The 24,484-nt window shown below is 39.5% G+C and overlaps 1 protein-coding gene across 1 annotated transcript in view; it reads right to left on the bottom strand.

Moving 5' to 3' along the window:
• thsd7ba (thrombospondin, type I, domain containing 7Ba) overlaps nt 1-24,484 on the bottom strand; it is a 121,906-nt gene that overhangs the window by 85,569 nt on the left and 11,853 nt on the right. The window contains exon 2 of the mRNA XM_070838201.1: nt 2,095-2,956. Within this exon, the coding sequence (XP_070694302.1) occupies nt 2,095-2,956 (862 nt within the window). The remainder of the gene's footprint in view (nt 1-2,094; nt 2,957-24,484) is intronic.

The raw sequence follows: 24,484 nt of genomic DNA on the forward strand, positions 1-24,484 counted from the left end.
ACATGCAGGGTTTTTACTAGTGTATTGCAAGCTTGGTGCCCCGCCAGGTTTAGATTGACCCTCTGCTGGACCTAAGCATCTGGGAATTTTTATTTTCTAATGTATGTTTCCCAAATGGATGGTCAATCCAAAATATAGCAGATGGCTATAGCAATACTACTTCGCTTGCTTTCACCTACCCAGTCTTTTTTTTTTTTTACCTCTGTGCTCATGAAGGAGAGGACACAGTTATAAGTAAATGGTGTGCACCAAATGCTGATTTTTCCATAGGCCCTAAAGTGATCCATTTGGTTGATCTAGCATGGTAGCCAATCAGTTGTTGATTTTTTAAATGTGTATTAAATAAATAAATTACTTATAACAACACAGAAAGTAACCATATTTTCAAATCTCCAGTCAGCTTTTAGCACTGACTTCATGTAGTGCCCTGTGAAATCTGTGTTATAGCTTTTTTTAAATTCTCAATTCCACAATTCAGTCCGTGATTGTGTAACCACAGAAACAGTAAGACCTAACCTTAACACTGCTATCAGTCTTTTGCTGGCCTGCACTGTGCCCTCGTCAAAAGACACTTGGCTGCCGGGCCCAACAACTTTTCTGGGGGAAACCTTGATTGATGCCAATCATCACAGATATTACAGATATTAAACGCATTATGTATCAGACAACAAGTCAGCCTTTACAGAAATGGTACAAAGAACTGATATGCCTACTTAAAGATAGGAAATAAGTGTATCAGTCATGTAATTACAGCGCTCATTGTTTAATTTGAGCAATTCAATTAGTTAGGTTATTAAGATGTGAGTACAATGCTCATTTTAGAATTTTACTTTGTAATTAGACTGTAATTAGAAAAGCAGGATGAGACAGAACTCAGATGGGAAATCCATATTCAAAAGCTTCTTAGTAAATACCATGCTAATCAGGCACTGTACTGTAAATGGTCCCTTCACACTAAAACCATAAAGCCATTGAACCTGCCATGTCAGCGATAATAACATACAAACATCAAACACAACAAGGGACGCAAGCCACTTCATCCAATTGGCATGGGACAAACAACTTAACATATCAAATTGATGCCTGATATTTAATTCAGTGCTGTTCGTGAGAGTAAAACTGCCACTGTTTAGCTTTTCAGCTATGCACAGTTACAATGCACTACTTATGATTATAAATATAAAAGTGTAAAGTGTATAAAAATGTCAAACAATGAAAATGCACCAACAGTATATCAGTTGATTAGTGGTTTCTGATACCATGTCTAAAATGAATGGCTAATGAGTTATTTGACAGTCAGATAATTGTGCCACTTTACAAGTAGATGGCATTTAGTCAATATAATATAATATGCATGCAATGATTCTCTTTGTCTATGGAAAGAAATCTCAAAATATAATGTTGATTATTTCTGAATGTTTAGGAATAGGGGTGCGTGTGTGTACTTGCTTTATGTGCAAGCATGTGCAGAAAAATCCATTCTTATCCAATTCAAATACCACAGTTAGCTCAAACAGCAGGGACAGGAGGAGAGCAGCACTTGCAGCACTTGCAGCACTTGACATTTACCACAGTAGTGCCTCACCGTCATGCTAATATGGTGGTGAAACACCAGCACTCACATAATTTAGTTATAATTGAATAAATAACCACCATCAGTAAAAACCATCTTGTTTCACTGAATATACCTCCGCATGAAGAAAATGACCCACTGGGATCATGAGGGGGTAGACCATTGATCACATCCCTGTCATGTCACAAAACAATATGAGGGTGGAGGAACCATAAAAACAAACAAATTCCATTGTGATTATTTCACCTGACAGACACATTCAGCAACAAAACGCTTTTTACAACTCATCCTCATATGCTATCAGTGGAAAATCTCTACAGGTTTGTTCCCCAGACTAACTACAAAGCAGCTCTTTTCACACAGCTACATTGCTTTCATTATAATCTCGAACTTATCTCGGACCTTGTGAATGCCTTATTTTTCACGCTGCGTTTATATCCCATGCATTCTTCTCAGGGTCACCTTTTTTATGCTGGCTGTATGAAAGATGCATCATCTTGCCGCACTTGTGGTTGGCTTACCTCAGCATGGCATTCTTGCCATCACTCCGTGTGCAGCGGACTTGTCGTGTCTGGTATCCCACCTCCAGTTCCCATGACCTGGGGTATTTGTTGTGTGCATGAGGATGGTGGTGGTGGTGGTGGTGGTGGGAGTGGTCGTGAGAAGCCTGTGTGTGCAATGTGACTGTGTTGTTCTCGTTGGAGCTGATGCTGAAGTCCACTGTGGTCCTGCCACTTAACAGGGCATCCTTGTGATGGGGTAGTCTGCACTTGCTCCAGGCCCCTGCTTTAAGGCTGTATTGGTACTCGCCCTCCCCAGCAGGGCAGTCAACATGGCTAGAACAAGTACTGGTCTCAGTCAAGTTGGGGCAATTTGCACCACCGTACATTGGTGTGGCCAGGACATGTCGAGTCCGATGCTGTAGGCCATTGCCACAAGTTTTGCTGCAACTTGACCAGGAGGTGAAGTCTGAAACTACACAGTCCTGGGGGCAGGGGATGAGGCATGCCTGCTCCACAGGGGGTTTCTGGGAAAAGAACTCACATATCCTTGAGGTGACTGTGGTACGGTTTGAGGTTCGCACACAGTGGACCTTGCGCCTCTGGATGCCATGCTGGGCTGTAATACACTCAGCTGTCCTCAGCTTCAGTTCATTGGAAAAGAAAGGGACAAGAACACAGCCCCCCCAGTCTGACACCTCCCACTCAAACAGGTTCTGGTGCCAGTCGCAGACCTTAAAGCAGTGCCGCTGGCTTTCTGGCTTGTCCATGTGCTGGCAGTGGGAATGGCGGGTTGTCCAGCCCTCCATGTGGACACACCATATCGTCCTTTTCTGAATCCCACCAGAACCACACTCTTCTCCAATACACTGACCCCACTGGCCTGCAACCAAGAAACAACAAATGGAGAGGGCATTTTCATTAAAACTTCGAGCTTTTGGAAAAAAATGATGATTTAAATTGCAGCTATCTGGCAATTTGCAATCAAGCACAATTGAAGGCCATTCATTTAACCTCCATGATTGCTTTATTCATGAACTAAGGAAGAAAGAGAAGAAGGGAACACAAAGTAATCAAACCCATGTAGGACACCATAAAAAAAAGAATACAGGGTTATTTTCTCAGCCTTGTAAGACATGGTCAGCTGTGCTCTTCAGTCGAGTAAAAGCAATATATGTTTTTTAATTTCAATAATTATCACTTTTGAACAAAGGTTATTGATTTTTATTTCAAATAACCCAATCCGACCAAAGACATGTAAAGAATTTAGCTGAGGTCTGAGTTTTTCCTTAACCCACACTGAGTGAGTTATCTTATTGTATAATTGTTATGTCTCGTCTCGCACTTCCTGTTTTATTGTGGAAACTAACTCTCCTCTCGTTTCAGGTTATTGACTTCCTGCCCTTATGTGTTTCCCGCCTTTGTGATTGTCTGCCCCGCCCTGATTGTTTCCACCTGTTCCCCATTACCTCATCTATAAATAGTCTGCGTCTCCCTTTGTCTTGTGCCAGATTGTCTTGTCATGTCCAAGTGTCAAGGTTCCTGTTTTCAAGCTAAGTCATTGTATCCAAGTTAAGTAAAGAGTGTTCAACTGTCTAAAAGTCTCTGGCATTGTGCTTTTGAGTCTCTACTGTTTCTGGGCCCAGCCATAATAGTAATTACCATCGTAGGCTGAAATAATTACAATAAGGACCTGTCTTCAAAGGAATTTCAACAGTCTTCCTGTCTGTAAAAGAGTAAAAACTTACAATAAAGTGATGTTACACTTTACTGAGACATTTTTTCTCTCTCTCTTAATTAAGTTTCATATCTCACAAGTTCTAACAGGTTAATCTGTTGATGACTGATAAGTTTGTTTGCAAGAGATGGTGAGTTAATTGTCAGTTTGATACATTTGTCACAACAGCTGCTTCAAAATGCAGTACACATTCCTTAAAGAGTTGATAGGTATCCTGAAATACAGCTCTAATAATTTCTGTGGTTACATTTTATACAGAACGTGGTGAAACATATATATTTTGGTCACAAATAATGAGAACATTAAGATCAGTCGTATCAGCGTTTGAAGCTTTGGGCCACGTTTAGTGTTGGACAACTAAAACTGACTAAGCAGTCTGGTAAGGCTTCAATCACAAAGGTGCAAAATCCTTCTTTCACTCCTCCTGACAATGCTTAGTCCGATGAATTTCACATACAATTAAGTTGTGAAAGACAGTGGCAACTTAATTTTCAGGTACTCATATCTGAGTGAAGATGTGGTTTATTTCTGCAGCGTAAAACAGGACAGCGCTTGGCATTCATTACTTAGCAACATCAAAGTGTGTGTGCGAAAAGCCCAGTAATTTTCCCTGTCTCATAAATAGTGGAAAGTCGAAGTATTCTGTGGTAAGAGAAGAAACAAAATTGCTGATACCCTTTTCCCACTGTGAAAACTTCTATTAATGCCAAACTGTGGTCTGGAATGTAATACTTGCATGAATTCAAGTTGACCACCGCCTCCATTTCTGTAAAGAAGAGAACTACAAATGTTTCACAGCCACCTTCAAGTCTACAGATGGTGATACTCAAAAAAAGGCTAAAATTTGCACATAATTTTAGGCATTCCAGTTAGATAGAAAAGAAAAGAAAGCTAAATGTTTTATGTAGTCATATGTGGGGGGAAAAAACTGTTGAATTAGAATTAGTTTGATAAATAGAGGAGGGTGTCGTAGAGGTGCACTGTTGCCTCACAGCAAGAAGGTCCTGGGTTCAAATCAACAGACTGGAAAGAATATACCAAGACTGTCTGTAACATTCATGTACAGCCTGCTAAATGAAAGCTACCAGACTGTTCCTATAGACATTGCTCAGTTCACTTCCTTTTGTTGTAAAAAACACAACATAAATTGTTCAGTCTCATGAAAATAGTTGTCAGTCCCAATACGACTTCATAAACATACACACGCAGTTTGGTTAATGCAAGGCTGAGGTCCCTGGCCTGTTAAATATGAAAACATTTGGAGGTTAAAACTTCACAGAAAGCTGGTTGTCATGTGTAGACAACCCCCTGCTGCACTGCTTCTTTGGCTGCTATAATTCTTTTTGAAGTGGATTTCTCTAATTGATTGTGCCTGGGGCACCAGTTGAATAAAAATGCTCATTTTGTGAATCTAGGTCTACTTTCTAGATTTAAATATGTTCTCAAATCTATATCAGAGTATACCATGATATATTGATCCACATAGATTGAGGTTATTAAAAAGGCAAATTAAATTACAATTTTGTAAAATGGTAAATTAATGTGTGTAATTTAAAAAAAAACAATCCAGAACCTAATTTGTGCCCTGGTAATTTAGTTTTTGACCTTTTGTCCTTTCAAAAGAGGTAGACATAAATGAGAAAAAGAATAGAAATCAATTTGCAGATATGATGTGGTTATCTAAATCGTCACATTCACTTTTCATCCAGCTTTTTTTTGCCACATGCTATGAAAAGGATAATTTGATTCATTTCTTCTAATTAGAATTAAATTGATGTAATAATGAGATCCTACTGCTTCCTTAATTGCTTTCGAATGACAACTTGCTGAAGCTAGTTTATGACTTTTCGTGCTGGAGAAATCTGCTGTTAACACTGTGTTCCTGGCCAATCATCGACACGACATTGCTGCTGGAGCAGTTGCTTTCTGCTTAAGGGGGCAATATTTCAAACTGCTGAATTGTTTCATAGTTCATCGAAGCACATCATTGAGTTTATTCGTCTTGGCTTTGCAATGTTAATGGGGGCTTACAGTGTAACTAACATCATTATGTTCGTATGATCTTACACTCACTATTTTTGAAGCAAGTATGATACAACATACTGAGCACAGCAATGCAACAAAGCTCAAAGGATGAGAAATCACAATCATCACACTTACAAGTTTTAATTAATAACAAGATTCTTTTACACTGGAAAAGAAATCTCTCCTTTTCTCTCACTAGACATACATATTTAGTGTTATTTTTTAAGATTCCAATCCAGACCATGAGTTGTCCAAAATGTGACGTATACGCGACTTGTTTTGAACCACTGAAATTGTAGTTGGTTGGTGTTGCAATGACTGTGAGCAATATTATGTGCATTTTTACAGTACGTTCTGCCAGTATTACCATGGAGGACAACAAACACAAAACAATGCAGAGAAAGCCACATAACAACTTCACTGGAGACACACTGGAATGATTTGGGATAAGGTGGAGGATCCTTGGAGCCATAGTTACACTGTTCAGGGTTGCCCTGCTATGGGTAGTACTAACAACGGTGCTGAATGCAGCAGACTGATAAATAATGAGCAGGACCTGTGGCTTTATGGGGATAGAGATCAATTAAGAGGTTAAATAATGGGTACTTTAATGCGAGAAATTTTTGGTCAGCCCTCTTAAACAAATGGCCATTTGTAATTGAAGGCTGGCTATTCTACAAAGGCTACCTTGAAAATGAGCTGCATAAAACATGAGTCCAAACAAAAACAGCTGAAAATAAGAGCATAGGTGCCTAAAGTGGAGCAGCTCAAAACAATTTTTATTGCCATAGCCCAATTAACCAGTATCAAGTTCATGCATTATTTTGCATTTTTGTATGCATGTTTAGGCTGCAGCATGTTGTATTAAACTGGACTATGAACATGATTATTCTTAAGTTTAAACTGAGGTCTGGCTTAGGATGATTCAAACTGCCTGGGTATTTGTTTACAACCTCAAAGACACCAGAAGCACTTTGAAAAGGAGAGACATGCTATTTCTGTCAGAAAGAAAAAGAAGAGTGCAAACATCTACGTATATGAAAACATTTTAATTAGATGCATTAGATAAGTATCGTTGTGCCCTCACTTCCTGCTCTGTGCCGTGCTTGAAGAGACGTTCTCAATTCAGTCAAAGTTGACAAGACCAAAAAAATATTATATGGGTTACACCCTAAAATAGACATGAAAAGCCCTCCACAAAAATAAGATATGAGCAGCAATTTACAGCTCAGCTTAAAGGCCTTCAGTGTCACCACTCAGCAGCTGAGTGCACTGCTCTTGTGGTCACTGATGGCATTCTTTCATAATAACCACTCTTTCATCAGCATGACCACCTTTGCTCAATCGTGCCAGGATATGTGTGTGTGATTTATGGAGGTGTGATTGGGAGTGATTCCACTGCCTGGGGATCCAGCTAACACAAGCACTAGTTCATCTCCAAAGCTCTGAATAATCACTCTCTCTATCTGTCAGCATCAGCATCTGTCAGCCCCTCAGGAGGAACCAGTCACCCGCAGCTCCTTCATTCCTGACGCACTTAGTCGCCTTGCTTACACCTCCCAGGGGCTCCAGTACCCCCAGGGGCCCAGGCTATATTTACTATTCCATTTACATCCTAGTGTAATAAAAAATAAAAATAAAAAAAAACAATTGCCAAGAGGCTGAGCAGACTTCACTACGATATAGGAAAAGACAGAAATTAAACTTAGCCATTGTAGCGTGACTGAACATGTAGTCTCTTTTTCAGCAGTGTTCAGTTGAACCCTTAAGTTGGACAAATGATAGCAGAGCTGTACGACAATAACAAGTTACACAACACAACAAAAGCAATCTCCACTATGCCCTGAAACCAGACAGACGGAGACAAAGAAGAAGAAGAAAAAGGCGAAGCCGTAAACTGTCTCTTAAACAGCAGCGAGAGGAGCTCCATCAAGAGAAAACTGCACTCACTGCTGCTAAATCTTTTGCCTCTCTGGTCCCTCTAATTACATTTAGTAAAATCATCCCTGAGTCAGGTCTGCAATGTCTTACAGAATTTATTGATGCAGAACTTTCCAACTTTATGCCACCATTTTGGGGCTGCTAATGTGCTGGTGCGGTTTTAAACTTTTACACCCACACAGCTGGATTCTATTCATTTCTAAAATGATGCATGAATTCAGTGCATCACAAGACAAAGACACAAAGCTTTGTTGAGCATTCATTGATCATATTGATATATATATCTACTGCACTTGTCCTGAGCACTTAATTTAGCTTGAATTGTTTAAGAAACACGTTAATTACCTCAGTTTTAAAGAGACTTCTCTGTTAACAACACTCAGTACTTAAACTGGAACCAAACAACAGCAACACACTTTTAAATACATGTTTATCAATGGGAGATTCATTTGGTTATTGACTACAGAGCACATTATGTTTTTCTCTCTACACTGCAGCTTTGTATCCATTTTCCCCACAAACATCTGCTGAGTTTACTCACCATCCATCTTCAACTTCTCTGCCTGAGTTAAGTTTGACTGTTTGGATACATGCGTCTTTTGTCACAACACTTTTTAATTAAATGATACCTATGCCACTGAGCCTCATTATGCACAGAGCCATCCCCCATGCCACACTTCCATCAGTTGTAATTTATGAGCAGCGAGGTGCATCCTCAATTACAACATTCATATATGCAGAAATTCATCAGATTATCATCAGGCAGTCAATCCATCTCCAGAAGGCCTGAATCAGCTCATTTTAACCAAGTGTTTATGTCGCAGGTTAGATGGAAATCTGTGAAATGTGAGCAAAAGAAGTTAAAAATCATCGCCAAAGGACAATTCACAAACAAATTAAGTGACAAAAAACACTCATCACCTTCAGCTAAAAATAAAGTTTGTGTGATGATAAAAATGATGAGCAGCTACTGTGAGAAGTTTGACCTTCCTGCTTGAATATGAATCATAGATTTCCATAAATGCTCAATAAGTGAATGCATTATAGTATTTGTGTTTTGGCTTGACAATGAGATACTTATTGTAGCTTGCATTATCCCGAGGCAAAACATCACATGCAGCTTCAATATCCCTCACTAATGAATTACATACCTTGGGGCTGCAATAGTATACACATGGCCCCAATGGGCTTTTGTTATAATTCAGCATTCAGACCCACAGCACCAGTGCCAGAGTTACTTGAATGCCTAATCACTAACTGAATGGCCAGCAGTACAAACAAGACAACACTAACATGTTGTGCCCATTGAGTGATGTAATTCCCATTTAGGCCAATCAGTAACTAACCAAATAAATAGTGAAATGCAAACCCCTCTTCAGCAAACAATGAAATCTAAAAATCCCAAAGTATTGCAGTGACACGCATCTGATTAGTGGTGTCCAAGATATTACATGTGATAAACAGGCAGGCTGATCTAGAGTATCTAGCCTGATTTCACCATGTTTGAAAGAGTCGGCCTCACACTCTGTACAGTATAAACCATAATGCCGGATCTATAAGCTCCTCTGCTCTGATTCATCTCAAATCGATATTGTGGTAAATCATGAAGAGGATTATTTTAATACCAGCATGAAGACTTCTAAGTGAATAATCAATCATCTTTAGGCAGTATTAGCATGATTCCTTCAGAGAGTTATGGCACTGTGGAGTAATGACAGTATTTAACTTGCACAGCAGCCAGATGACACACACATTTCTTATGGACTCATAAGAAATAACAGAGGTTATAAGCAAGCAAAGCCCTTTCTTATTTAATCACTTTCTTTTTTCTCTAACCATGTCTCTATTCAGGGAGAGCATAGCAAGAAAGACAGTGCTGCTGTGACTGGCTACATGATTGTGCCAATGGAAATAGTTATATGCAATCATGGAAGATGCCAATTCAGTCATGTTTGATATATAACGAGGAGCTGATATGGTTCCTGTGTCACACTGACAATCACTATGCACAAACACACTCATAATGATATATCATTGCATCCAAAAATCAGCCACAGCCGAGAAATTCTTTTGATGCAAGCATCGTGATAATGATCAAGCAATAAGTTGTGTGACAGTAGCAGCACTTCAATACAACATATCTACAAACCTGATGCATTACCACAAAATTATGTATGCATGAAGGTAAATAGACTTATATATAGACTTAAATAACATCCATGCAGTGTTTTTGTGTCATTCAAGTCGGAAGTGGAGACACACAGAGTTGATTTGTTTCTCAGAGAAGGTTTCAGGCTACTTTGATATGGTACAGTACTTGTTGTGTACCAACTAACACTGACTTTGCACAAACATCATTTACTGACAAGACAACAAAAACAGATACAGTAGGTCTACAGTATGTCAGCATTATCAGCTTATTTTCAAATACATATTTTTGCAATATGTGTAAACTATGAAATGAGACTTTGAAATGAATGTAAATTTAAGTTATATGTAGACCAAAGTGCCGTGTTGAACTGACTCATTGGAAACTCGAAAAGCTTCATCTGTATATGACTGTACATGCCTGGATGAAGGATAAGTGTGCACTTTTTTTATTTTCTCCTTTGCCTGACATATTTTTTCCAGGTCATTGTTTGAGTCACATTTGTCTTTGTTTCTATTCTTTATATACTAACCTTCACACAGCAATATGCTGTCAGATAGTTTTAAATGGATGCTGTTGAAAGCACAAGCTCCTGTCTTTTAAGTCAGGACAAAACAAGCAAAGGAAAAAGTGGAAAAATTGTTTTAAAACAGCTGACATTCCCATGTCTTCATGATAGACATCCTGGACTTTTAGTTTAGTGAAAAATTGGTGTTATTTTCACTGCTACTATACTTGAATGAATTGCTAATTGAATTGCTGATATATTGTGACACAGACAATGCTATATTACTAAAATGTGTTTCTTGGAGAAGACTGTGAAATTAGGAACTTGCTTAAAACATGACTCTACTGTAAGTCAACTATATATATATCTGCACCAAGAATGGTACCAAGTATTCTGTTTCAGTAAATGCATAGTAGATGTACACTCATGTCATGATATCACAGGGAATCAGTGTTTTATTAAATAACATAATTTAACTTAAATCCATTAACTCCCAATGACAGGAAAACTGTCCTCCAGAGGGTCAGGGGAAAGTTGTTCTGGAAAGGAAGGGAACAGTGTCACTTGTCTTGTGGGCCCTCCTGGAGCTGTTGGGCACACGCTGGTGTTCTCTGGCATTCTCGATCCTACATGGCAACTTAGCTTGAGGCGGTTTGCCCCCTCTCTCTCTCTCTCTCTCTCTTCCTCTCTCTCTCTCTCCCTCTCGCTCTCTCTCCCTCTCTCGCCTGGCCACCCAAAGCTGGCTCCGGTCATCGTGCAAAGGCAACTGGTTATCCTCCGCCTGCAGTCTGCAAGGAGGACTTCGGTCATGGACAAGAGGCAAAACCAACAATGCACCAGCAATTCAGTTTATTTCTTGTTTCGGCTTAAGATCATTTTCCCATGTGGAGGGAAACGAACAAAGTAAGAATTTCATTGCTCAGTGTCACCATCGTGTTCTTACTGTGCACATGACAAATAAACATCTTGAATCTTGAATCTTGAATTTTAAGCTCATGTTAAAAGTTCATGTTATGAAAATGGAGTTTCGGTTACTTGCGTATTCCACAGAATCCCCTGGCCCAAGAAGTGCTGCTGTGGCCTGGGCCTGGAGAAGGGCCCAGCGTGTGTTGATCTAGGTGCGAGGTGTTATTCACCTTGGAGAACAGCTGTGCATATGGATATGGCCTAGCATTTTCAAGGGCCAGCGAGAGCTCATCGTACACCACTGAACACTTCCCAAAACATAACAATGGTAAAACACTCTCACTAAATGTGATTGAGCATTCTAGTGGCAATGCTGGGGACTGATTTAAATGTATTAATAAAGAGGCTGGGATATATATTTTTAAGGAGTTATTAATGACACATGACTTGGATATTTTCATGTCTGAAATTCTGCATGGTCAGCTTTCTGCAACTCAGTTCCTTTGTTGTGTTTCGTGAGTTCACAGTGCTATAAACCTTTCAGCCCGCATCCTGAAATGTGGAAGAATTAGACTAGTCGGAGTCCAGGTCTGTCATGAATTGGCAATCGTCGGTTAGCTTTCCATCAGTGTTGCCTTTAAGTCTTTTCAATGACTGATGACAAATGGATCCTTGAATCCTTAATTTTGAATTCTTGAATCGTTGGGTCTCCCTGTTTTTGGTCTAGATGTATAAATAAAGATTGATTGATTGATTAAAATGTTATTCAGTTATGTGTAATGTTATTCTACAGTATACATATTATACATATATACAGTATTTTTGCAGTTTATAGACATAGTTTTGTAATATGTCATCTATGTTAAATACAATCTATACATGTATACATTTATACTTATTCATCTACCTCATGTATATAATGTAACCAGTAATAGAACATCCTATATTTAATACAGCTGTATCACTCACTCTGTATCATTCCACCACTGTCTTTCTCACATCTTTTTTCATAGTTGCTTTTAACATGACATCCTATCCAAATACAATGCGTAAATAGCAGTTAAATGTTTATGTTTACTTTGTTCAACTTTGCTGTACCTGTTTTCCTGCATGTCCATGCATGTGTAAGTACATGAGAGCAGTAGAAAAGCAGCAGTCAAATCCCTTGAATGTGTTCACATACTTGGCTATAAACTTGGCATGACCTGTTGTGTTCTTACAAATATGCTCTTTGTCAAATCTAGACAGGACTTCTTCTACCACTAAAATCAATGTTTTGCTGTTCTATTAACTAGCCTTGGGAGACCTACTAGTTCATCTACAAAGCAGCTATTGTATTTTCTCTAAGATCTCGTTTATACACATAGATCCTACTTTGATTTCAGACTGGAAAACCCCTCTGGAGGTTTCTCTGAGAATCAATGTGTTTACACTTATAAATGCCACAGTACTTTAGTCGGTATCACTTTAAGACATGAGGACTACAGAGGAGGCCAGCCAGAGGTGTGTTATACCTCTGCGGTGATCAGAATCTTTTTCCGTGTAATTGCTTGTCTCATGTGGTCTCCTCAAGTCTCTGCACCAGCCTGTGTAGAGGTGACAAGTAATTGGATAGGATGTCATTCACTCCTCTGTCTCACTGTCTTCCGCTGACCTGGGATTTCTCTCCCGTAAGCACAGGAGCAGAACTAATGGCCATATCTACAGGCAGCAACCTGAGGAAAGACCCTGGTGTTTTGATAATGCAGGTGACCAGGGTCATGGCAGAACAAAGATAAAGTGACAACTGTATCTGAGGCAATGTGGTACAGCCCATGTGCTCTGCAGAGGCGCCGTCAAGGGGGGGCCGGGGGGGGCGCGGCCACCCCTGAAAAATGCTTGGCCCCCCCAGTTCTGATAGGTCAAGTTCACATTTGAAAATTTAGGAAATTGTAACTACGTTGTCCGAGTGCAAGTGAAGGCAGCACTGCAGCAGCTGCTGCCCAAACTCAGAGACGGACAGTGGAAGTCATTTTCAACGGCAGCTGTTGAGACAACCAGACTACCAACAGGTAAGTCAGTCAAACAGTACTTACTTTTAGAACTAATAGTATGTGTTTGGTAAACTGTGTCTGTGCTGAACCTCATGCTGGCTGCTCTCCGTTGCAGACAATAAAGAGAAAGTCTACGGACATCTCTTCCATATGTGTGATGATGCAGGCCAAGATAACACCGCCGAACAAACCCATGAACAGACAGGGACAGAGACAGAGCAGGGCAGTGCAGAGGAGCAGGGTCAGGCAGCGACAGGTCCAGAGAACAGGGAAGAAGTAAGGCAGCAGGTCAGACAGGACACAGCTGTTCATCCTACTGGTGGACCAGCAGGTGAGCTGAGAACAGGGTCCCTCATGAGGAAATGAATGGCAAGAGAGTAACTTTACCTGGATAAACGTGTGGTAACAAGGTGTCAACACTGAGTTATGAATCCTGGTGCAACAACAGAAAGCTTCTCATTCCTGTTTACTGGTAGATGAGTTTGAACAGTCAGAACAGAACTGACTGTGGGTCCATAATACAACTGTAATCTGGGAATACTATGGACAGCTACTCATGTTATTATTGTTGGTTTTGCTGCTGCTATTTTAAACTCAGAGTAACTTCCTCATGTCTCATCACAGATATTTCCCAGTCAAGATCAGAGGGCCCAAACAGCAGCATCTCAAGTTTTTCCCTCGTACTCTTCAAGGGGACAGAAGACGAGGCTTCAAGAAAGACTGGCACAGTGCGCACACATGGCTACAATACTCTGAGCTATGGTCAAATGTCTATTGTCAAAGACAATGCTTTGTTTACATGTTTACAGCAGAATAAAGCTGTATTGAAAACAATCAAAGGCCTCTGTGTGGTGCTTTTAAACTTGAGTAGACTTGGTCCCTGTAACTGTTTAGTTCATTACATGAATGTACTCCCTAATAGTAAAGCTGTATAATACAACTACCCTATTAGAACAATGACTTTCCTAACTCATAAATAAACCAACACTATTAGTCCATGTACATCTAAGTAACATTAACTGTAAAATTAGAAAGTATATGAGTACATGATTCCTTAACTCTCATATTGACATTGATCTTGACTAGCCTCAATACTTACAACAGATTTTCTTCTTGAAATTCCGTTATTGTTTTTGGTTTTGGTGTGCCACCCCAGGATTTTCACTGGCACTATCTGGCCCCCCCTGTGAAAAATTTCTGGGGGCGCCCCTGGTGCTCTGCTGATTATTCTATTACAAAATTCAACAGTGCAATTCTGGTAACTGTTGTGAGGCTCCTGGTAATTTGTTGATTAATATTTTATCCACTGAACTAATGAGCAATGAAATGTCAAATGATGTAAAGGCTTTAAATTACATTAATTACATTATTAATAACAACAAAAGTGAGTTTGTGTGGGTGAAATGACTTGAAAGGAAAAAATGAGAAAAGTATCGGTTGGTTTGGAAGTAACTGTTGGAAAACTAAAGAATAAACGTATGTCTGAGGAGTGCCTTGACAAGGTAGCCTTCATGGTTGAACATCTGCTGAAACTTCATTTGAGCACTGATTACTGATGCGCCCCAGAGGATTTCCTTGAGCTGCTCTCAGATTCAGCAACGATTCCCAGAGTGATCTTCTATTTCTGCTCAAGTGTGAAGTGGAAGCACTTCAATTTGAGACAGGTAGTTTTTATCTGCTAGAAATATGTTAACTATTTCTATTAAGTGTCCGTGCCTAAACAAAATCAATGACTTGTCAGTAAAACAAGCCACATTAGCATCTCCTTATCTGTTGCCTCCATATGTTTAGACGGCCAAAAGTACTTGGTTGAAGCAACAACCAGGAATAACAACTAACAACATTTTGTGTTGATTCTGGAAGCCCCTGTGTTTCTAGACATGAAGACTACATTTCCCATTTGCACCACGGCCTTGATTTTGATCAGGCTTGCACAAGTGAGGGTGAAACAAAGGCACAACAATTTTTAATAACAGTTCCTCTTTATTTTTCATTCTTTCATTTGAACCTCACCAACCCATTTAGCTAACAAGTATCTGCCATTAGCCATGTTCAATGTGGGACCCCACTGAAAAAGAGGGGATAACAGACTTCACCATTATATATATATAATATAGACAGGTATACCTGTCTAAGAAGAAGAGGACCAAGTCAGGATTAGGTAGTAGGTTTTGAATCCTTTCAAATTCGGCAGTTGTCTCAATCTCTTGAATGGCTGATCAAGGTTGACTGGTTTGACTTGTTGGCCTGTTTTTGCCCGTGCTGTCAGTGTCCCTTTTAGCTTTTTTCAGTTAAATTCTTCTCTTTTTCTATTTGCTCATCCCTTTCTTTCTCCAAAGGAAAATCTCCCACTGCTTCCTTTTAACTTGCTAAACTACTAGTCACTGCAAAACTATGCCTGGGAAAATGTAAACGTACGCTCTTCAGGTCTGCATGCTGAACATCGCTTTGACCAATTTTGCAGGGAATCGAACACAAGGACATTTAGAATGCTGAAAAAGAAATAGCCAGTCTTCTTGCTGATGGCCTCATTTGTTTTTATATGTCATATAGAGGCATCATTAAATTGAAACTGTTCAAAACCAGTTAAAAACTTTTTGTAGCTACTTTATAATTCAATCAATTGAAGTTGCATTAATCAATATTCTTAACGATTGATCAAATGACTATATGCAATTTGAAAGGGGCCACTCGTAGTGACAAACTACAGGCATCTTTGCAGATTCCCTTCAGCTTGACAGAGCCTTTTAGCCTCCTTTAACTCATTGTTGTTTTAGGTTCTGCCACTTAACTGTTTGGTTCAATGTCAAATAATTGTCAAATCAATCAATGTCACTCATCGAACCCATCTGCAGCTGGCAGCTGTTTGCAAACAACTTCAACTTTATAAGGTGATAATATGTCATATTTGAGTTTACAGCTTGTGGCCAAAAAAATAAATGAATAGTGCTTTAAGGAAAGACTGTCATTATGATTAAGGATCATCATCAATGACTTAAGCTCAAGGCTCCACTGCCAAAGTCAAAGACTTTGCACACCCAACCTGACCTCCACATCCTCATCTTTCACTACATCACCTTAAGTTGCCTTGTAACTTTAAAGATGACAGACTTTCTACTACACATTGCTTGAAAATTACACATATTATGTTTCAATGTGCCATTGCCAAACTGTCAAAAAAGTATTTAGTCAGCCACCAATTGTGCAAGTTCTCCCACTTAAAAAGATGAGAGAGGCCTGTAATTTTCATCATAGGTGCACTTCAACTATGAGAGACAGAATGGGGGGAAAGAATCCAGGAAATCACATTGTAGGATTTTTAATGAATTAATTGGTAAATTCCTCAGTAAAATAAGTATTTGGTCACCTACAAACAAGCAAGATTTCTGGCTCTCACAGACCTGTAACTTCTTCTTTAAGAGGCTCCTCTGTCCTCCACTCGTTACCTGTATTAATGGCACCTGTTTGAACTCGTTATCAGTATAAAAGACACCTGTCCACAACCTCAAACAGTCACACTCCAAACTCCACTATGGCCAAGACCAAAGAGCTGTCAAAGGACACCAGAAACAAAATTGTAGACCTGCACCAGGCTGGGAAGACTGAATCTGCAATAGGTAAGCAGCTTGGTGTGAAGAAATCAACTGTGGGAGCAATTATTAGAAAATGGAAGACATACAAGACCACTGATAATCTCCCTCGATCTGGGGCTCCACGCAAGATCTCACCCCGTGGGGTCAAAATGATCACAAGAACGGTGAGCAAAAATCCCAGAACCACACGGGGGGACCTAGTGAATGACCTGCAGAGAGCTGGGACCAAAGTAACAAAGGCTACCATCAGTAACACACTACGCCGCCAGGGATTCAAATCCTGCAGTGCCAGACGTGTCCCCCTGCTTAAGCCAGTACATGTCCAGGCCCATCTGAAGTTTGCTAGAGAGCATTTGGATGATCCAGAAGAGGATTGGGAGAATATCATATGGTCAGATGAAACCAAAATAGAACTTTTTGGTAAAAACTCAACTTGTCGTATTTGGAGGAGAAAGAATGCTGAGTTGCATCCAAAGAACACCATACCTACTGTGAAGCATGGGGGTGGAAACATCATGCTTTGGGGCTGTTTTTCAAGGTCCTGGAGTGACCTAGCCAGTCTCCAGATCTCAACCCCATAGAAAATCTTTGGAGGGAGTTGAAAGTCTGTGTTGCCCAGCGACAGCCCCAAAACATCACTGCTCTAGAGGAGATCTGCATGGAGGAATGGACCAAAATACCTGCAACAGTGTGTGAAAACCTTGTGAAGACTTACAGAAAATGTTTGACCTCGGTCATTGCCAACAAAGGGTATATAACAAAGTATTGAGATGAACTTTTGTTATTGACCAAATACTTATTTTCCACCATAATTTGCAAATAAATTCTTTAAAAATCAGACAATGTGATTTTCTGGATTTTTTTTTCTCATTTTGTCTCTCATAGTTGAGGTATACCTATGATGAAAATGACAGGCCTCTCTAACCCTAACCCTAACCCTTAAGTGGGAGAACTTGCACAATTGGTGGCTGACTAAATACTTTTTTGCCCCACTCTCTGTAATAGTAATTATAAACATGTCTATTCACATTTTTACAAGACTTGTGAAATGTTATAGACATCATGTAATTTATCAAACTGCCTTCAGTAAACAAATCAGTTTATATGAATAACTGCCCAGCATGCTTCGTGCCTTTTCTGCCATTTTAGTGGAGCAATAATTGAACCTATTTTCACGTAATCTAATTGGATTTTTTTCTGTGTTTCTGAGTGTGTGCCACGAGTAGATGGAAAAAGCGAGGAAAAGGTAATGTAAAATTTCATTTTCTGATTAAATTCAACAAAAAAATATATATATAAAGACAGGTGCTTGTTATACAACTTTTCTTTCTCTGATTCTCAAGAGAAGACAGTACAAATAGTTCATTTCTGAACTTCCCAGCAAACATCTGCCTCATTAGCTACGTTTACATGAAGCCTAATATTCTGATAATAATCATTTTAAAATAAACAGGCCAAGACCAATTGAAATTTCAATCAGTTGCCGAGCATTAGTTTTACCTTTTTTATAAACCATTCACTTTAAATATTGCACCATTTAAACAATTTAATCCAATTACTTTCTGGCTGCACTCTTTCTGCACATGGCTGCATGTTGACATAAATGTGTGAGGAGGTACATCTCTGCGATTCCAAAAAAATAATGGCTTCCAAACTGAATTGGACCTCTGTGGACACATCGCATGAACACAATTGACTGAAAATCTTCAATCAGAATGATTTGAATCTGAATGAAAAAATGTGCATGTACACAGACACGTGCATGTAACTGCTGCTTCTGCAATTAAGAATGAATGGCAAGTCATGAATATCCTGCTGCTTTTGAAAGCATCTTTGTCCATGAGGTTTTCATGTTCCAGATTAATTTCATGGTGCAGACTTAAATCAGAGCCATTTGTTTTTCTTTTTCCATTTGATTATCAACAAAATGGTCCCAGAGCTGAGTTGAGGACCAGTACAATGAGGACCCCAAGCCAAGACAGTTTCTGTGACACAAGAAGCAATTACCCGAGTCAGGTAGCCTGCAGAGTGTAACCTGCAGAGGCTAAATACTGCACCTATCCTCCATCTGTCATTGGTGTTCCCTTTGTCCCTCAGTTATTAATCAGATGCTCCCTCATTTTATGGTCATCTGTGGGAGGTCAAATAAATAATGACTGGACATAATAACATTTACCAGAATCCCTGTCAGTGCTCATCCCAACTATTTGGATGAGCACTGATGAGCTAATTTCACCTAAATGTGCCAGTATAAGAAGCCATATGATAGAAGTCCAAAGTCAGTCAAAGCTCAGTCTTCAGCTACAAGAAACCCACTTTTTCTCATTGTAAAATAACAATAAAAAAAAAATACAAATACAGTACGCTTTCAAATGTGAAATTGAAAAATCACTCAATAAACTCTGAAATGCTGCTGTACAGTGTGCTGTAGTACATTGATACCCACATGATCACCTCAGCCAAAACACACAGCACAACAGTCTCTGGCCTGTCTTTATCAGGAATCCAAACAAAGCCATCAGCCACTGTGCAGCCACGATAGTTGTTATCACTGAGTCCATTAGAGATGTGCAGACACCTCGGTTTCCATTCCTCTGAGAGACGTATTGGAAAGGACAGAAAACTAATGGACAGTTTGGGAGTTCTGATAGTTAGAGGTGCACCTTCCTTCATCTCCCTCAGATAACACAGAGGACACTACAACTGTGCTGTGCAAATAAGCCACAGTCAAATGTATAGTAGAAAAGTATAACTGGCATAAGATGCATCAGATCCACCATTTTGGCCATGAGTGACATATCTTTATTGAGAGACAATAAATTGTTGAAAGATTATCATTAATGTGTAGTGTCTCTAAACTAATTGGATGGATTAACATCAAACTTCTGTACAGACATTCATGATCACAAGAGCATAAATCCTACTGACTTGATTCCAGACGTGTCGACTGGCACCACCTGCATGTTGAAACATTTTGGTTCAGATTAAAATGTCTTAATAACCATTGCCAATCAATTTTGTACGGAAATTCATGTGCCCCTCAGGATGAGTCGTGAGAAAGCTTGGGCCATCATCAGTTTTACATTTGCTTTACCACAACGGTAAGGACTAGCCAACTGTGATGCAACTGTATGTACTGAGATCCATCTGTTGCCATAGCAAACATAGGCATACATGTGATGTCAATGACATTAAACGTGGTGCAGCCGACCCTGAAACACAACTGTGTGGCTTGGAAGTATGAACTGAATATTATCTTCTCTGCACCGTGCTACCAGATTATTAGGTACACTTGTAATATAATGTAATACAACGGCTCTGTAAAATGTCAAAAACATTTATGAAGTATATATTCAGTTTTTGTTGATACCATGTCATTTTGGTGGCTGCAGTTTGTGGTGCTGCTGAATTGTATTGTGTTATACTGATGTTTCATTGTGTATTGCACAACACCCACACAACAAAATGACTTTGAAATGACAATCAGTTACCTAAAGCTTTGGTTACTTCCGTCTTTTTAATGAGACCTGGCAAATCCTGCAGGGTGGTGAGATGTCAACACTCTTAGATGTCATCTGGGTCTTACTGAAACACTGTCACAAAATCTACATCTTGAGGTATCCAATCTCAGCTGTGTGACCTTAGATCTGGCTACAGTCATGATACTGCCAGCAGCCACATTCACTTTCTACTCTACATTTCCAATTGACATGGTGCATGTCGTTAAGACTGTTGCTGAGGCTGTTCCGCTCTCACATTGTTCTCTCTCAGAGAATAGAGAAACACTGTACAACACTCCAGTACACTCCAGTACAACACAACAGAAGAAAACTTTTGGGAACCTTTTGCTCTCCATGGGAATCCAAATTATGCAACAAAAACTTTGTATGCATGGTACACTGAATAATATCCATCAACTGATGCCAAAGCTATGCAGCCACAACAAATTTAAAAATATATATATAACATCAGAAGAATGCAAAATGAAATGGGCGAAAAGAGGCAAGAGGCAACTTCAGTTGCTGAGAACTGTGCGCCATCTGCCTGCTTACGCCCTATGGTATCTGCCATCGTATGCACTCATGCTTGCATCGACATAACGTTCACTCTGTTCGTAGAGTGGCATGGCTGAGGAATGTGGAGAAAAATGGAGAGTGCAGGTGAAAGAGAGAACAAGAGACAGAAAAGGTGGAGCTGAGAGGTAGAGCATTTAAGGGGAATAGCTTGAGGAAAGTGTGGCTAAATGCTAATTAAATTACAGACATGTTCACAAGCAAAAGACACAGAGTTAAATAAAAAAAATCACACTAGCTGGTGGGCCCCCGCAAGCATGTCATGATATCAAAAACACTCTTCCTGAGTTGAGGTTTTAAAAACAGACAAAAGTCATGAATAATTAAATGTGGAAAAGCAGGAGATTAGTATGCATAGAAAAATACAAATATGTTGAAGTACCTCCAGTAAAGTTCACTATGACCAACAAGATAATATTAATAAACTGTAATCTCCAGGATAAGGTAATGGCACCAGCAGGACACCAGTTCATTAAATATCTAGCACCACTCATGGATGGAATAGCATGCAAACCCAGACTGAAACAGATTTGGGGAGTACTTTTGAATCAGTATTGTGCTAGCTTGCTGTATAACCTAGACAAATACCTTACACTTGTTTACAACCCAGGTCCACTTGACATTAATCAAAAGCATTTACACATCAGTAACTAGGTAAAAGATGCAACATTTCCAAGTTATCCATTACCATCACTGCCCCTGCTACTGTCCCCAGTAGAAAGGTCTTGGGCTAATATTATTTTGTTGCATCACAGTGGCAGGTCTGTGCAAATGTTATACGTGGATTAGCAATAATTCAAAAGAAACAGGCATTATTTTGGCCTCTTGTTGGCAGCAGGTAAAGCTGCATGGCCATTAAACTCAAAAGGTGTCTTCCTCTTTGGGAACATCAATGTTCACAGCCACTGCTTAACGTGCACATACCTCCTGGGCAAAGGCAATAAAGGATCAAACATCACTCCACAAATCCTAATTAAAAGTTCACCTGGCTCCTCTCCTCATGATTAAGTGCTGGGCGTTTGGGGTAGAAAAATGATGCATGGCGAATCCAACTTACATTAATTATGTGCTATGAATTTCTTGTACATTGACACCATGCGAGCTTCTAGTTAAGCGCCTTGCTTTGTTGCACACTTTTCCAGTGCACCCCCGAACATAACTTCAGGCGATGTGGCAAAGAATGAGTGCCCATGTCTTCTCACGGATTTATGGAAATTACTTTCTCTGGAGGTTGGTGGGCTGAGACCCTTTTAGACATTCTGCTAAACACAAGATGTTAGCATTGAAGGCAAACATACCTCCAGAGAGAACTTGAGGTACATTGTTATTTGCACTAGTTGCACTCTACGAGATGGAACAGTACAGTTAATGCACACTTCTGTCTCGGCTCTCTTATTACATTGTCTTGACTGCATTCATTGCTATTTCCATTTGATGTGCAAAACAAAAAACTTAAGACTGTAATTAGATTAGACTGTACAGACTATACAGTACGCACAGTCTATCTGTCTGTTTCTGTTCAGCACGCTCATCACCCCCTCTAGCACCTATAGTTGGTTAAGGATGATCTGAATGCTGCCAGATATCTAAGTCTGATGATCTTAGTTTTAAGCATAATATTTAATCATGCAGAGATGTATAAGAACCTCTGCCAAATGTAAATGTAATGTAAATGTAATTCTAGGCTTTGATCCAGAACATAACGCAATTCTTTACTGACTTTCTATTGTTAAATTAGGTAGGTCTCATGGTATATAAGGCACATTTTTAAACAAGGTTAAAGGGGACAGTCAGACCAACTACTGTACTGAATATAAGGTTATTTAAAGGAGAAAAAATAGGTTCTGTATCAGGGCTTTATGTTTATTATGATTATCATCATCTGTGACGTGTGTTTTAATGTCTAGAAAAGGCAAGAGCCATGTGGCAAATTCTGTTGAACACATGTAGCTTCTTTGGATATTCTGATTTTGTCATTGAGTTGCTGCCACCATTCTCTGGCTCAGGCCTCATGCTGAAAAATCAGCCAGTCTGAGAGCATGATCTCTGATCAAGGAGAGCACCCCAAGCACCCCTACAGCAAAACCCACCATCACCCTTTTCCCGTCACTGTCTGTTTATTATTACTCTGGTGTTCTGTCCCCTAGTTATTACATCTTATTGAAATGCAACTTTGTGAGCTCCTCATTTAAATCTCTGTGAACTGCACTCCCACTTGAGTTCCACACAAGTTCAACATTACAACTTTAGGTTTGTGAAATTAAATAATACTTTTTTTCAGTACAATCCAGAGTTTGAAGGCTGGGGAGATGTAGTTCTGAGGTAAAGTCACTTTGCTGTGATGAATAAATATAAAACTACTTGTGCTAACTCTCACTAAAGACATCAAGAGACTTCTGAAGATAATGATATTAGTTCAGTGTGATTACAATTTCTGGGCAAAGATATTTTGGAATGACTCACACAAATACTCGTATTCTAACAGTATATAAAATAACCCCAATATTTATATAAAGGCTTGTTTGTAGCCATGACATCAGTGCGGTTCTAAGGATGTCTGTAATGTTGTCTGATGTCTGTCTGTTTATCCAGGATTTAAGTCCACAATGAAATATATCAACAACTGTTGGACTGCCGTAACATTTTTGTGCTGACATTCATTGTTCCCAGGTGACAAATCCTACTGACTTTGGTGGTTTCCTGACTTCTCATCTAGTGCCACCAGCAGGTTTAAGTTTAAGTCACATGTTAACAGCTATTGGACGGCTTGCAATGAAATTGCAGTTGAAACTCAGGATGAATTGTACTAGCTTTATTTATCCCTTGACTTTTCATCTAGTGCCATCATCAGATAAAAATGTGTCCAATGCTTTGGTTTATGACCAAATACCTGTACAACTCTTGCCTTGTGTGCCTTGTGTGCAGTGCTGCTAATTAGCAAATATTGGCATGCTAACACTATAAATGCAAATGGTGAACATGGTAAGTATTATATCTGCTTAGCATCTGTGTGTTAGCATGCTGACCTTAGCATTTAGTTTATTGAACCGATAAACATAGCTGGAGAACCATTAAATGCAACTATAGTTTGGTTTGGTTTTGGTTTCTTATTCTAAATTATAAAAGATAGTCAGACTGTTTCCAGAATGCCTCACTCACGTCTCCAAATACACATTGAGTACCAACTGTAATCCTCCCCCCCCTCCACACTGGCTGACAAGTGGTGCCTTTCTAACACTACTATACGCTGTAAGAGATTGAGGACAAACAATACAGCCCTTGGCTAAAGCCAATATGAAGCTTCAGCAGTCTCAGTTAGCCAAATGAAACGACCTATCTCTACCAATATTTATCTAAATTATCTTGTGAATACTAAATAATTATTGCGCAAGAGCAAGCTTTATTTTGCCCCAAAATTCTAGTATAAATGTCTTATTTAACTCAC

This window comes from Pempheris klunzingeri, chromosome 10, assembly GCF_042242105.1.
Source record: "Pempheris klunzingeri isolate RE-2024b chromosome 10, fPemKlu1.hap1, whole genome shotgun sequence".
Taxonomy (NCBI): Eukaryota; Metazoa; Chordata; class Actinopteri; order Acropomatiformes; family Pempheridae; genus Pempheris; species Pempheris klunzingeri.